Source organism: Sinohyriopsis cumingii, chromosome 1, assembly GCF_028554795.1.
Source record: "Sinohyriopsis cumingii isolate HCF-2022 chromosome 1, ASM2855479v2, whole genome shotgun sequence".
NCBI classification, from domain to species: domain Eukaryota; kingdom Metazoa; phylum Mollusca; class Bivalvia; order Unionida; family Unionidae; genus Sinohyriopsis; species Sinohyriopsis cumingii.
This window is the reverse complement of record NC_142961.1, coordinates 72,019,518-72,032,092: the sequence shown is the minus strand read 5'-3', so window position 1 is coordinate 72,032,092 and position 12,575 is coordinate 72,019,518. Positions and strand designations below refer to the sequence as shown.

The 12,575-nt window shown below is 35.3% G+C and overlaps 1 protein-coding gene across 7 annotated transcripts in view; it reads left to right on the top strand.

Moving 5' to 3' along the window:
• LOC149807105 (uncharacterized) overlaps window positions 1–11,607 on the top strand; it is a 118,686-nt gene extending 107,079 nt beyond the window's left edge. For 6 of the 7 annotated variants that reach the window (XM_089962041.1, XM_089962032.1, XM_089962000.1 and 3 more), the window contains 3 exons: window positions 858–2,265; window positions 4,138–4,176; window positions 10,193–11,607. In XM_089962041.1, coding sequence (XP_089818167.1) covers window positions 858–2,265; window positions 4,138–4,145 — 1,416 coding nt within the window. In that variant the 3' untranslated portion in view covers window positions 4,146–4,176; window positions 10,193–11,607. The remainder of the gene's footprint in view (window positions 1–857; window positions 2,266–4,137; window positions 4,177–10,192) is intronic. The other variant, XM_089962048.1, reaches the window with a different exon arrangement.
• Window positions 11,608–12,575: the final 968 nt, after the last annotated feature.

Genomic DNA, 12,575 nt, shown 5'->3' with positions numbered 1-12,575 from the left:
TTTCATTTTCTAAAGTTGTGTATGGAATTTAATTCATGACTGTCATACTTTTTCTTTTAGTTAATTGTATCCCTGCTTCAAAAAGTGGACCCTGTACGTAATTAATTCTGTCACTTCCAACAGTCATTCTGTCTTCATTTACCAATACACCACTGATGAAACTAAACTTACTGTATAGAGGTTTCTTGGAATGAAGATGCATTATGCACAAAAACATGGTCACCATGAACAGCCTTTTGTATAGAAGTTCTTTGAAATAAAGATGCATTACACACAAAAACAGGGTCACCATGACCAACGTTCTGTATAGAGGTTCTTGAAATAAAGATGCATTACACACAAAAACAGGGTCACCATGACCAACCTTCTGTATAGAGGTTCTTGAAATAAAGATGCATTACACACAAAAACAGGGTCACCATGACCAACCTTCTGTATAGAGGTTCTTGAAATAAAGATGCATTACACACAAAAACAGGGTCACCATGACCAACCTTCTGTATAGAGGTTCTTGAAATAAAGATGCATTACACACAAAAACAGGGTCACCATGACCAACCTTCTGTATAGAGGTTCTTGAAATAAAGATGCATTACACACAAAAACAGGGTCACCATGACCAACCTTCTGTATAGAGGTTCTTGAAATAAAGATGCATTGCACACCTGTAACTATTATCACAAAAATTGGAGTGCAAGTACGTCTTCAGATTAAACTGTTTCTAGTCAAAACTAGTCACTGTGATCTACTTTCCAATATTTCATCAATATTACCGAATAATCGTTAATCTCAGACATGTAATAAGTTGACAAAATCTTTGCCTATCCTGACTGACACAGTTTACATTCAATTTTCAGGTTCCAGCTCAGCAAAACCAACAGAAGTCATCAATTTTGCCAGTAACCAGTGATCCGTTTGCTGATGATCCTTTCGCCCTTCCAGCACAGCAGAATGTAGGACTAGGATTTGGAGACGTCTTGATGCCATCAGTAACCAAGCAGCAAGAAGCCAAACAGGAAGCCCAGAATAAGCCCAAAGATATTTTTGATGACCTAGTTGATATTGGAACCACAAATAAAGTTAGCAAAACTCCAAAAGATTTGTTTGCTGAAATGAAGCAACCTTCAAAGAGGTCACTAAATGAGTTAAAAATAAACAAAGTAACAGAGCCGGCCCCAGCCAAAGGGGCACTACAGCAACAGGCAAGTGATCCTTTTCAATCGACAGAAAGTGAAGCTGACTTTTCTTCCCTTTTTGGTAGAAGTTCAGACGATCCTTTCAACACATCCTTTGAAAAGCACAATCCAGGCATTACAAGTACATTTGTTTGCACCAACAGCACAGCTGTTTCCAATAATAACCCTGCAACTCCTCCTTTGCCCTGGTGCAGAGATTTTGTCACTACAGATCCATTTGATGTGAAAGCACAAAAAACAACCTCAAAATTTTCAAGAGCAGATGTTTTTGGTGATGACAGTTTTGATCTTCCATCCCCAGATGAACCACCACCACCACTCCCATCATGTAATCTGGTCAGTGACAATCTGTATAAAGCACCATCACCTCCTCCTAGACCAAGCACAGAGCTCACTCCACCTGTTATACAAAATATTCCTCCTGCACCTCCACCTCGCTCCAAGACATTTTCTGTAACTTATGAAACAGTTAGTTCTCAAAGGAGTTCTGAATCTCAAGTGAATTCAAGTTCAGAATCTCGAGCAGATTCAGCAGAATTTAACTGTAGCACTCCCACTCTTCCACCATGCCAAAATAATCAGTCCTCTAGTCCTTCATATGTGCCACGCCCACGACCCAGAAAATCAGTGCCTTCATCAAGTAAAGACACCAGTGATGAAAATGTTGGAAGAACAGAAAATGACTTTCCTCTTAAGCTTGAGCTTAATGCTGTCAAGACAAAGAGCACTCATCAAGAAAGAACTTTATCATCATGTGTAATTCATGACCCTTTTCAAGCCTCGGATCCTTTTGCTTCAGTTGATCCCTTTTCTTCCAGTGACCCTTTCGCCGGTGACCCTTTTGCTTCAGATCCTTTTTCACCAAAAAGTGCTTTATCTTCCCAAAACACCAATGACCCATTTATAAGCACATCTACTAATCAACCCTCCACACCTAAGCATAACGGGACCTCTGCTGATGTTGATCCTTTTACAGTCTTTGACAAAGCATTTAGTAATGCAGACCCTTTCAACTTTGAAAAGGTTTCTTCGTCAAAGTCAAATAAAGTAAAGTTAAAACCTCCAAGTGGTAAGTAACAATATCATTGTTTCTCACATTTTCAGTGTTTCTGTATCAATACTGTTTACTACCTTTTATTTTATTGTTTCATTGGCTTTACATTTGGGTTCCTAGTAGTGCCTACATAGAGGACTATTCAACACGGGAGAGACGTATACTGTTCTGTTTATGGTACTCTTGTTGGCCATTTGTTTATCCATCCTTCTATCTTCCATACGGTCATGTTTTAGGTAAAACTTCAAAACCATTGAAGATAGCTCAGAAATTTCATACATTTATTAGATGATGGTGTATGTGCCTTTTGCTATTCAATATTCTTCAGTTTCAATATTTTTACCATTCCATCCATTTGTCTATTTAGCCAGCCAGCCATACTTCGCACTTTAGTTTTCAGAGCAAGACTCTAAACTCATTCGGGAGATTTTGATAAACTTTATACACATGAGAAGTGTCTGTATGTACGTTTTGCTAGTATGAATTCTTCATTTTTAGAATAATATATCTTTTTGTCCATCAATCTGTCCATCCGTCTTTTTCTTATTCATTTCAGGAAAAAACTCTGAAACCATTAAGTATATATAATGTATTGAGAAATATTTGGTCCATAAGAGAAAGAATATGAATTTTCATTTTCATATTTTGACAGCAGTTAAAAAGAGAGATCTTTTACTCCTTCCATATTGTGGTCCTATTTTTATGCCCTTGAGAGGCACCAAGTTCAACCAGATTTGTCCCATCAGTTTTTCAACTTTAAAGGGTGGGGGGCAGGGGCTGTCACCAAATTTACTAATTCCTATAATCAGACCTGGTAATCCTCCTTGACTGATGGTCCTATTGACATGGTGTTTTCACCAAAGGACTTTGTATGATGTCTAGTTGTCCTAGATGAAGTTCTTGCTGATCTGACCTCAAATATGTATATCGCTACTCCTAAACAGAATCATATCAGCATTTGGTTTCACCAGAAGACTTTTGATGGCATCCAGTTGTTCCAAAATAAAGATGGTGCTGATCTGACTTCAGCTAAGGCCACCATAGTAGCCATATTGAAAATCTTGTTATTGCTACTTCTCTTAATGGAAGGGTTTTATCAACATGGAGTTTACCAGAAGTCTGCTTTTGTTATCTAGTTGTTCCTAAATGAAATTACTGTCCCTCAAAATTCAATATGGCCACCACAGTAGCCATCTTGAAAAATTCTGTTGCTAATCCTCTCAGTCATTGACATGGAGGATTCACCAGAACACTTAGTATCTTATTGGTCATAAATGAAACTGGTGTCATTCTTCTGTTCAGTATGGCTTCTATGATGGTCATTGAGAAAATCTTTTTACTACTCCTAAATAAATGGTCATCTTGATATGAGAAAGGGCTGACCCAAAAACTTCTAATGATGTGTATTTATTACTCAGTGAAAAAGGTGTCAATCTGATGTTGAATATGGCCACCACAGCAGCAGTTTGAAAATCTTGTTATCGCTGAAGAAATTGTTTCCGCACTCGTCATTTAAAAAGAAGTTAAAGTTTTATCTTAGATTCCTGGAAATTATTTTTTATCAGTATTATTAGTCTCTTTGAGAGACTCTTGTGACCTTTTTATGTTTAGACCTTTTAATTGGCACTATATAAATAGGATTGTGCTAACATACCATTAAAAGAAATATATGCATGCATGCATACATAGATACATACATACAGAGAGAGAGAGACATACATATTCTTGTCACATTTTTATCTCTTCAGCAGAATATTCACATTACAGAATTGCAAAAGCCTTTAATATGTTTATGTTACTATGTTTCACCTTTCATATGTCAGTGTCACTGAAAATATAAATTATGGCATGTTTTTTTCTTCACATTTTACAATGTTTTTATTGCAGGGCAATGATCCCTTTAATATGGCACCCATAGGTCCTGAGGTAAGACCTTCTGCATGTTGAATTGCACTGATTTTTTTGTAGAGAAACTTTAATAAAACACTAGTTATATGTTACTTGTCACTATTATCTTTCTCTTTCCACAATGAAAAAACCTTGTCCACATTAGATGCACCATCCCTCTGTTCTAGAAATTCTTAGAACATGAGCATTGAACTTGTCTGACTTTCCCTTATCAGTCGATGTATATTAATGCATCCTCATTATTTTCTGAATGACATCTTATGTCAGGATGGGGGGGGGGGGGAAAATGCTCATCCATTTTTTTTTAAATACCAGAGAGATGATTATGCTGCATCAGAAGCCGATATTCATATTTCTTGATCAGCAGAACATTGCCCCTCAGTCCTTAGATATCAATAGGTTCATTTTATTAGTCCAGTGATAACATTTCAGTACTTAACCTACCTCCCTTCTTGTTGTGGGTTCGGTAATTGTGATCAGTGTATAAATTTTTAACAGGTTATCAAAATTTGTCATTAAAGTATTTTCACTTTTTTTCTTCTACATGTTTTGTGGTAGTTTTTGTATAATATTTTAATTACTGTTATTTAATGCAGTGTGCATTTTTTTACATCTAATTAATCTCTAGCAACTTTAGTAGAGCACATTTGTTGCATTGATATGGTTCATAGATGATGTTCTCTGTTTACAACTTGTTTAGTAACCAAAATTAAAAGATGTTTTTTTATGAATAAGTAGTATAGATAAATGTGAGGCTGACATAACCTATGTTGTTATTTTACATGATCGTTTGGAAAATTGATCAGTTTCTATTCAGATGTCACAGTTATTAGTTAAGTATAGGAATAAATAAAAAAAAGCCTCATGGGACACTCGCACCACACATATTTTATGTACAGAATGTACATAAATGGACAGATGTCCAATTGGTTGTCATGTTCTGACAATACAATCGTATGTAATAAAAGGAATGAAAGCCTCTCCCTCTGGATCCCTTAGATCTTGAAGTGTACATACAATAGCTGGAGAAACACAATCTTCAAGGAAAGAACTCGCCCTTCTAGAGGAGAAGCGTCATCCCCGATAAGAAAGTATGTCTTCTTAGAAGAGGGCAGTATGTTTTATTTATGGCTATATGCTTACTGGTATAAAGTGGCCCCCACCCCTCTGGTGGCCTAGTGGTTAGAGTGTCTGCCTCGGATCCTGGAGCTCATGGGTTCGATTCCCGGCCGACTCATACCAAAGACTTATAAAAATGGTACTAACAGCTGCCTCGCTTGGTATTCAGCATTAGGAGGTTAGTGTTAGGACTGGTCGGCCTGGTTTCAGGATAATGTGACTGGGTGAGACATCATGCTACATGTCTTCGGTATGATGCCCCAGTGCTAGACATCGCTATAAACTGTCACACTGCAGACATCATAGCAGTATGACTGAAAAATTGTTAAAGCTACGTTAAAAATCCAAACACACACACACACACACTCCAAGCTATAATTGGGAGGGGACGTGCTATCCAGGAAGTACAATCGCAGTCTTACCTCTGGTGAGGATATAACTGAGCCCTGTTATGGAGTATGGTTTACTCCTCCCCCCATTCAGCAGTGGGTCAACATAGGTACCCAAGGTCTGGTGTTCCGACAGCAAGAAGCAAAACCAGCAAGTTAAGTAAAATTAACAATTCCTTTCTCTAACCTACAAAGTGAAAATGTATGGGGAACTTAAATTACTCTGAATTAAATCCCAAATAATCGTAGAAGTTCTGTCACAAGTCCAAAAGTGTAATGTTCCAAATGAATTCCAATATTGAATGTGCTGATGTATCATTAGTCTAGAATAGGTTGATATCTCACAATGATATAATCCAAAATGTCTTTGAATAAATTCACAATAATCCTAAAATAGTGGTTTAGTCCAAAATGTTGATGAGGACTTTGTAATTCCAATCATTAAACATTTTAAATAACTGATTTCTCTCAAATTATATCTGAATATAACAGTAAATGGAAATGAATAATTTTGTTTACCACAAACTTATATAAAACCTAAGACAGTAAAATAATACCAGGATGTGGGTCATAAGTTAACAACTAGAAGATTCTAAGTTTGTAAATAAGGCTAGACCTTGAACTTGGATATCAGTAAACAACTTATTTATTATAACTTACAAACATTACTAAACTCAGGTACGCAAAAACTCTATCCTTAATCATGGAAAATGGTCAAGCACACGGTATAAATTAAATATACTTAACATAGACAATTAGCAGTTCCTGCAACCCAAAAAGGGTAATGCATCATTCTACCTTGTTTAGTTCTGGGTAAAGTTTTTTTTACATAGATCTAGATCACCATTGATTTTAGGTGGTCACTTATTGACCAGACACCAATCACCAGGTAAAGACCACCGGTGATCATGCATTGAGCATCAAGAACAAAAGCTAAATCTACATTTAGTGAAATTTTTAAATATAAGCCAAAGATTATGTAAAGCTGACAATGGGTATCTGGGCACTCTGGTACCTGCCCGTTAATGATAACCTGGGTATTACAATGTAGTGTACATTTACTGTATACAAGGTTTATGCTAGGGTTTGTAAAGGCAGCAATCACTTTGTTTTCAACTTGACAGTTCTTTTGCTTGAGCTGCAATACATGTACATTTTCAGAGGTCTGCTCCTTCCGGTAAATAATTTATCATAATCCTGTTGCTTGTTTTCCCACGTGATAACTCTTTGATTGAGCTGCAAGCGTGGTACAGTGGCAAGTAACCGAGGGTGGTTATTTGATTTTGCTGCACAACTGATGTGTGTTCAGATGTAACCTTGATTAGATTTCACAATCTGTATACCCTGTTAGAGCACTGAAGTTTTATTTAGCAGTTGTTGAGATAGAAGGAAGGTATAAAAAGCTTTTTTTCTTGATATGGAATTCACTTGTACTTTAAAGAGAGCTTATCAGTCTCTCAATGAGAGAAACCTCTCATTCATGAGGATAGAAGAGCGTGAAGTTAAGGCTACTTCATGGAACTTTTTCAATTATTCATTGATGGAAGGTTGAGTTTTTGGTGATCATACACAACCATTTCATTTTACAATCAGTCCTTGTCAAACCAGAGTTGAGGCATTTTTTCTCCAATTTTTATGACAAAAACAGTGATCCAGCAGTTGAGAGGATGGACTATAAGTCAAGCAACTTTATACTCCCTCACAGTCCAGCATCATCCCTCCTTACTGACAGATTCATCTTAACATTTGTGACAGGTAACATGTTACTGATATTAAAATTAAGGGTTTTAAGTAAAATTAATTTTGATTATGTAACACTTATCTGTCATTACTGGATACCCTTCCAACTTGCTTATATGTCACTCATTACCAGACATCCCTTAAAAAGAACAAGGATGTGCTTTCGCACATGGGCCATTGATATAGGTCAGACAGTGTCAGTGCACATGTTTTAAGAATTCTAGAACAGGAGGATGGTCATCTAGTGTGGATGAGATTTTCCTTTGCAGAAAAAGTTAGCTAAATAATACCATAGGAAAGTATTAAATAATTAAAATTAGCTTCTCCCCCCCCCATCCCCCTGCATCTTTACTACCTCTAAACACATTTTGCAGTTAAATAAATGAACAATTTGTAAAAGAAATAAAATAAAAAATAAAAAAAGGGCAATGAGTAAAGTCATTTAATTTTTGTCAATTAAATCTCTAATCTTCAGTTCAAAACATCAGTTGCATATGCTGATTAGTGAGGTCACACCATGTGCAGCACAATTTTGGCAATTTTAAAACAATAACAGAAATAACAAACTTAAATACAGGTATGTAATCCATTTGAAATCCAGTGTTGTTTGAAATAAGTACATTTGTTCAAAAAAGTGCTGATCTGAATATAATAATCACTATTCACTTGCATAATATGTATTTCCTACTTGAGGTATTTTGTGAGTTTGTTTTGATTGAGACCTGGTCATTATTGCTTTTTGCAAAGTTGATGGTGTTTCTCAACCACATAATCTTTAGAAGCTCAACATTCTGGCTGTGTAGCCGCATCAGTCCTTTCTTTAATCCAGTATGGCTGTGTACTCACATCAGTCCTTTCTCCAATACAATAATGGCTTTGTAGATGCATCAGTCCTTTCTCCAATCCAGTTTGGCTTTGTAGACAACATCAGTCCTTTCTTAAATCCAGTATGGCTGTGTAGCCACATCAGTCTTTTCTCCAATCCAGTATGGCTTTGTAGACAACATCAGTCCTTTCTCCAATCCAGTTTGGCTTTGTAGACAACATCAGTCCTTTCTTCAGTCCAGTATGGCTTTGTAGCCACACCAGTCCTTTCTTTAATTCAGTATGGCTTTATAGATAACATCAGTCCTTTCTCCAATCAAATATGGCTTTGTAAACAACATCAGTTCTTTCTCCTATGCAATATGGCTTTGTAGACAACATCAGTCCTTTCTCCAATCTAGTATGGCTTTGTAGACACATCAGTTCTTTCTCCAATCCATTATGGCTTTGTAGCCACACCAGTCTTTCTCTAAACCAAATATGGCTTTTGAAATCGCTTCCAGCAGGTCCTCATCATTGTCAGTTGTAGAATCTTATCTGGACTGCTATTTTCTTTATGTTGCCTTAGAAAAACTGAATGATTTCAGGATCTGTAACAGCAGTGCAGTCCTCATTAGAGTTGATCCAGTGCTGAACATCATCAATTGATTTCAGATGTTCACAATTTTGGTTCTTAGCATCTTTGTATTTTGGCAGATTTAAGTTGCTTTAAAACATCAAACTTCAAAGAATGCACTTTTCTTCGCATGGATGTCTCCACTGAGAGAGTAAATGCTGCAATTCACTATTTAACCAAATGATTTAAATGAACAGTGTTCTGACTTACTTTACTCATAAATACAGGTAACACTGATTCACTCTTGAATCTATTTTATTTCACAACGAAGTGACACTTAACTGTTGTAATGGACCTTATTTTTAGCTACACATAAACTAGTAGCTATCAGTGACTGTCACTTTCACTCTTGTGATTGCATAATACATTCTGTCAGCATTGAAGCACATGAGTCACTAGTTTTGCATGACAAGTATGAAAGACAGAATTATTGTAGGCCATTTTTTATTGACATTTGGAGAGCAACAGATGGCAGAAAGCACCTGCTTGTACATAAAACATACTGCCTATCCTTTCTGCAATCTGCAGTCATCCAAGGAGTAATACACAATGACCTACAGTAAGATGGTCTTTTGTGTGATTGACAAGGTGTGTTTACGTGGATTAAATCACTGATCGGCAGGAGAGGCTTTAGTGCTAAAGGAAATATGACTGTCTCATTTACTGTTACCAGATGCAATATTCAACACAGGCCAATTACACTATTGAGATATTAGAGATATGGGCAATTTCAGGTGTGCTATAGTCCATTAGGAGTGGAATTATATGACATTATATACAATAGTGGCCAATAAAGATAAATGCAAATTGCAAAAAACACCTCATGGCAGTATTAAAATCAAGTACATTGGTTTATATTTAAAGTCATAATTGTGGCTGCAAGATACATAGCAATAACAGGTTATAACAGAAGAATGCTATATATCTTGAAAACATGTATTTGCTTTTATTTTTTCCCTCATTTCTATGCAACTAAATGCATATTTGGAAATCACCAAATAAACTCAAGTGATTGAAAAGTAGTAAAATTTCATGAGCATAAATCAGTAAATTACTACATTTATTTCTTTACAAACTTGTGAAAAACCCATTAAAAAGTGTTGATTTCAGCAAGTTCTGAACTTATGCAAAATACAGACATTGTATCTTTATGAAGGCAGTTGTTTTCAACATTTTTCCAAAAAGACTTTAATTCGTTTATGACCCCTTTTTGACTTCACCCTTCACCTGTCAATTACATTATATTGCCAGGGGAATCCATGCCATTGGGAAGAATTTCTTGTCTGTCTTGAAGTTAGAGCAACAAATGTAAACCTCTTCTAACAGTTGATGTTTTTAATTTCAGGATCCACTGTATTCTGTTATTATCAAACCAAAGAAGTAATACCAGTGAGGAAACCAGCATTGAGATTGGAGGGATAGTATTAGATGCTGCACTGGTGAATTATACAGTTATATGCTTTGAAATGAAAGGAAAAGAGAAAGATGAAAAGAAAGGAAGAACAAAAAGATTCTTTATTCATAGCAGGATTTAACACTGTTAATCTTTGTTCACAGGATAACAGCAGTATATCTTTGAAAGCTTCATGCATAAGTGATTATGCAAATTACCGCCATGATTTTGTGTTGTAATTTTTTTTATTTACATCAGAATTTATGTGAAATTCAGTGATACATTTTACATGCCAAAATATGATTTAAAGCATGAAGGAATATAGATATTATGTATTTTCACATAATATGTAGAAATCAATGCAGTGTCTGTCTTGTATCTCTTTTTTTTTCAAACATTTCATCAATGTGTCTTTCTTCTATGATGTTTTGAATTGACTGAGTAATTTGTGCCAAAAAATTCTCCAGTGTTTTGACTTTTTAGTATTTCAAAAGTGGATATCACTTCATTTTAAATGTTTTGAGTTTCTTCAACCATGGCAAAAAAATACAGCCATGAGAGTGACTCACCAAGTCTCTTCATGGACAGGTATGTGCTGTTTGGGTTTAGTAAATGAATAAAGAACAAAATAATTCATCATTAACAAAATAGAAAAAGTTTTTTGTTTATGTGATCCTAGTAAAAGTGGCATCAAGTTTTTTTTTCTTTGGACACCAGCACCAAAACTATTTCATGAAGACTCAGCAATGTTTTGGATCCTGTTCTTTCAGTCTGCAGATAAAATACATCTCTTCTTCAGTTCTTGATGATTTGTTTAAATCCAATAATTATCATGGACACTTTGTATTGTAATTTATTGAAGTGAAGCCAGTATGTTAATATATTGACACAGAAGATAGTCTAATAGACAAAAACAAAGATGCTGTCTTATTTGAAACCAAATACTGCAATTTGTGTTATTCTCTGAATATTTATATTCCATTGTTAAAGACTTGAGAGCAAGATGTTTTGGCACAAGATGATAAATTCTAGAAATATGAAGTGAAATTTCAACCTGTTCATGTGATCATGGTCAAGCTTAAGGCAACAAAACATTTACCCCATAAGCTTAGTCATTGTTACCTTTGTTTTGTGCACACATGCTGTATTTAAGCTTTGTCCATGCTACTAATATATTGTACAAACCTACTGTAGTATCACTAATTTTTGTGGATTTTGCTGTTATAATGAACCATGAATTTAAAGATTTTAAAAAATTGTCCACATATGATGAACCCCTGCCCCCATTTTTTATTCTGTGAATCACTGTTGGAGATCTATAAAGACGTTTGATAAATCAGCATTGTTAATAATAAAGTATTAGCTTATGCATGTGTTTGTTTTATTTTGAAAAAAGAATTATAAAGCTTTTGATACTGTTTCATGCACATGTTTCTGTGTGGTGTCTTGTAGTTGTAATTCTCCCCCTCCCCCACTGACTTAAATTGATATGTTGTTAGATGAGTGAGGATAAAGAGAAATGAGACAAAATGTATTCAAGCAGTTGTATTACTATAAATGAAAGAATAATAAATAATATCAGTACATGAAACCTGTATTTAATATTTATTCAGACCGATTCTTCATTGAGGTGAAACTGTTGTTGAAAAATGTGCAAAAGCACATCTCATTTTATCCGTGCATGCTTAATCTAAAAACAACTAAAAAATAGAACTATTGCTTGAAGCACAATAATTAATGAAATTTATATACTCTGATCTATACACAGAGATGCTTGTCAGGTAAATAATCCTAAATTATTTTCTCAACTGATTATTGGGCCTAATCTGTCACTCATTTTTATGTGAGCAGCAGTAATCCATTCAGCATGAATTGGCTTGACTAATGAATTTCCAAGGTCCACTAATACAGCACACTGTCATCAGTGATGTCTTCCTTTTTTCACTGTCAAGTCTAATGGTTGAAGTTGGTCTATACATAGGCAGACACAAACAGTTGAGTGATTTCTTTGTCTTTCAGTTTAAAAGCAGCTTCACACTTTGATTGGCATTTAAGACATAAGATAATGCCACTGCCTGTTGATTGCATTAGGCAATGAGCAGCTAGATGTTTGGTTCACATATGAAATAGTTAATTAGCCACATAACAAATCATAGATTGAATTTTATCACTCTGAAGCTATTGTGTTGACACCAAAATCATCTAAGTACTGACGATGCAGTTTTATGAACTAGTTAAATAAGTGATCATACAGATTTACTTTAATAGCCGATTGGCTTAGTATTGGTGACTGCCATTGATCTTGACAAAGTGTTTGATTTTGCTCATACAGGTG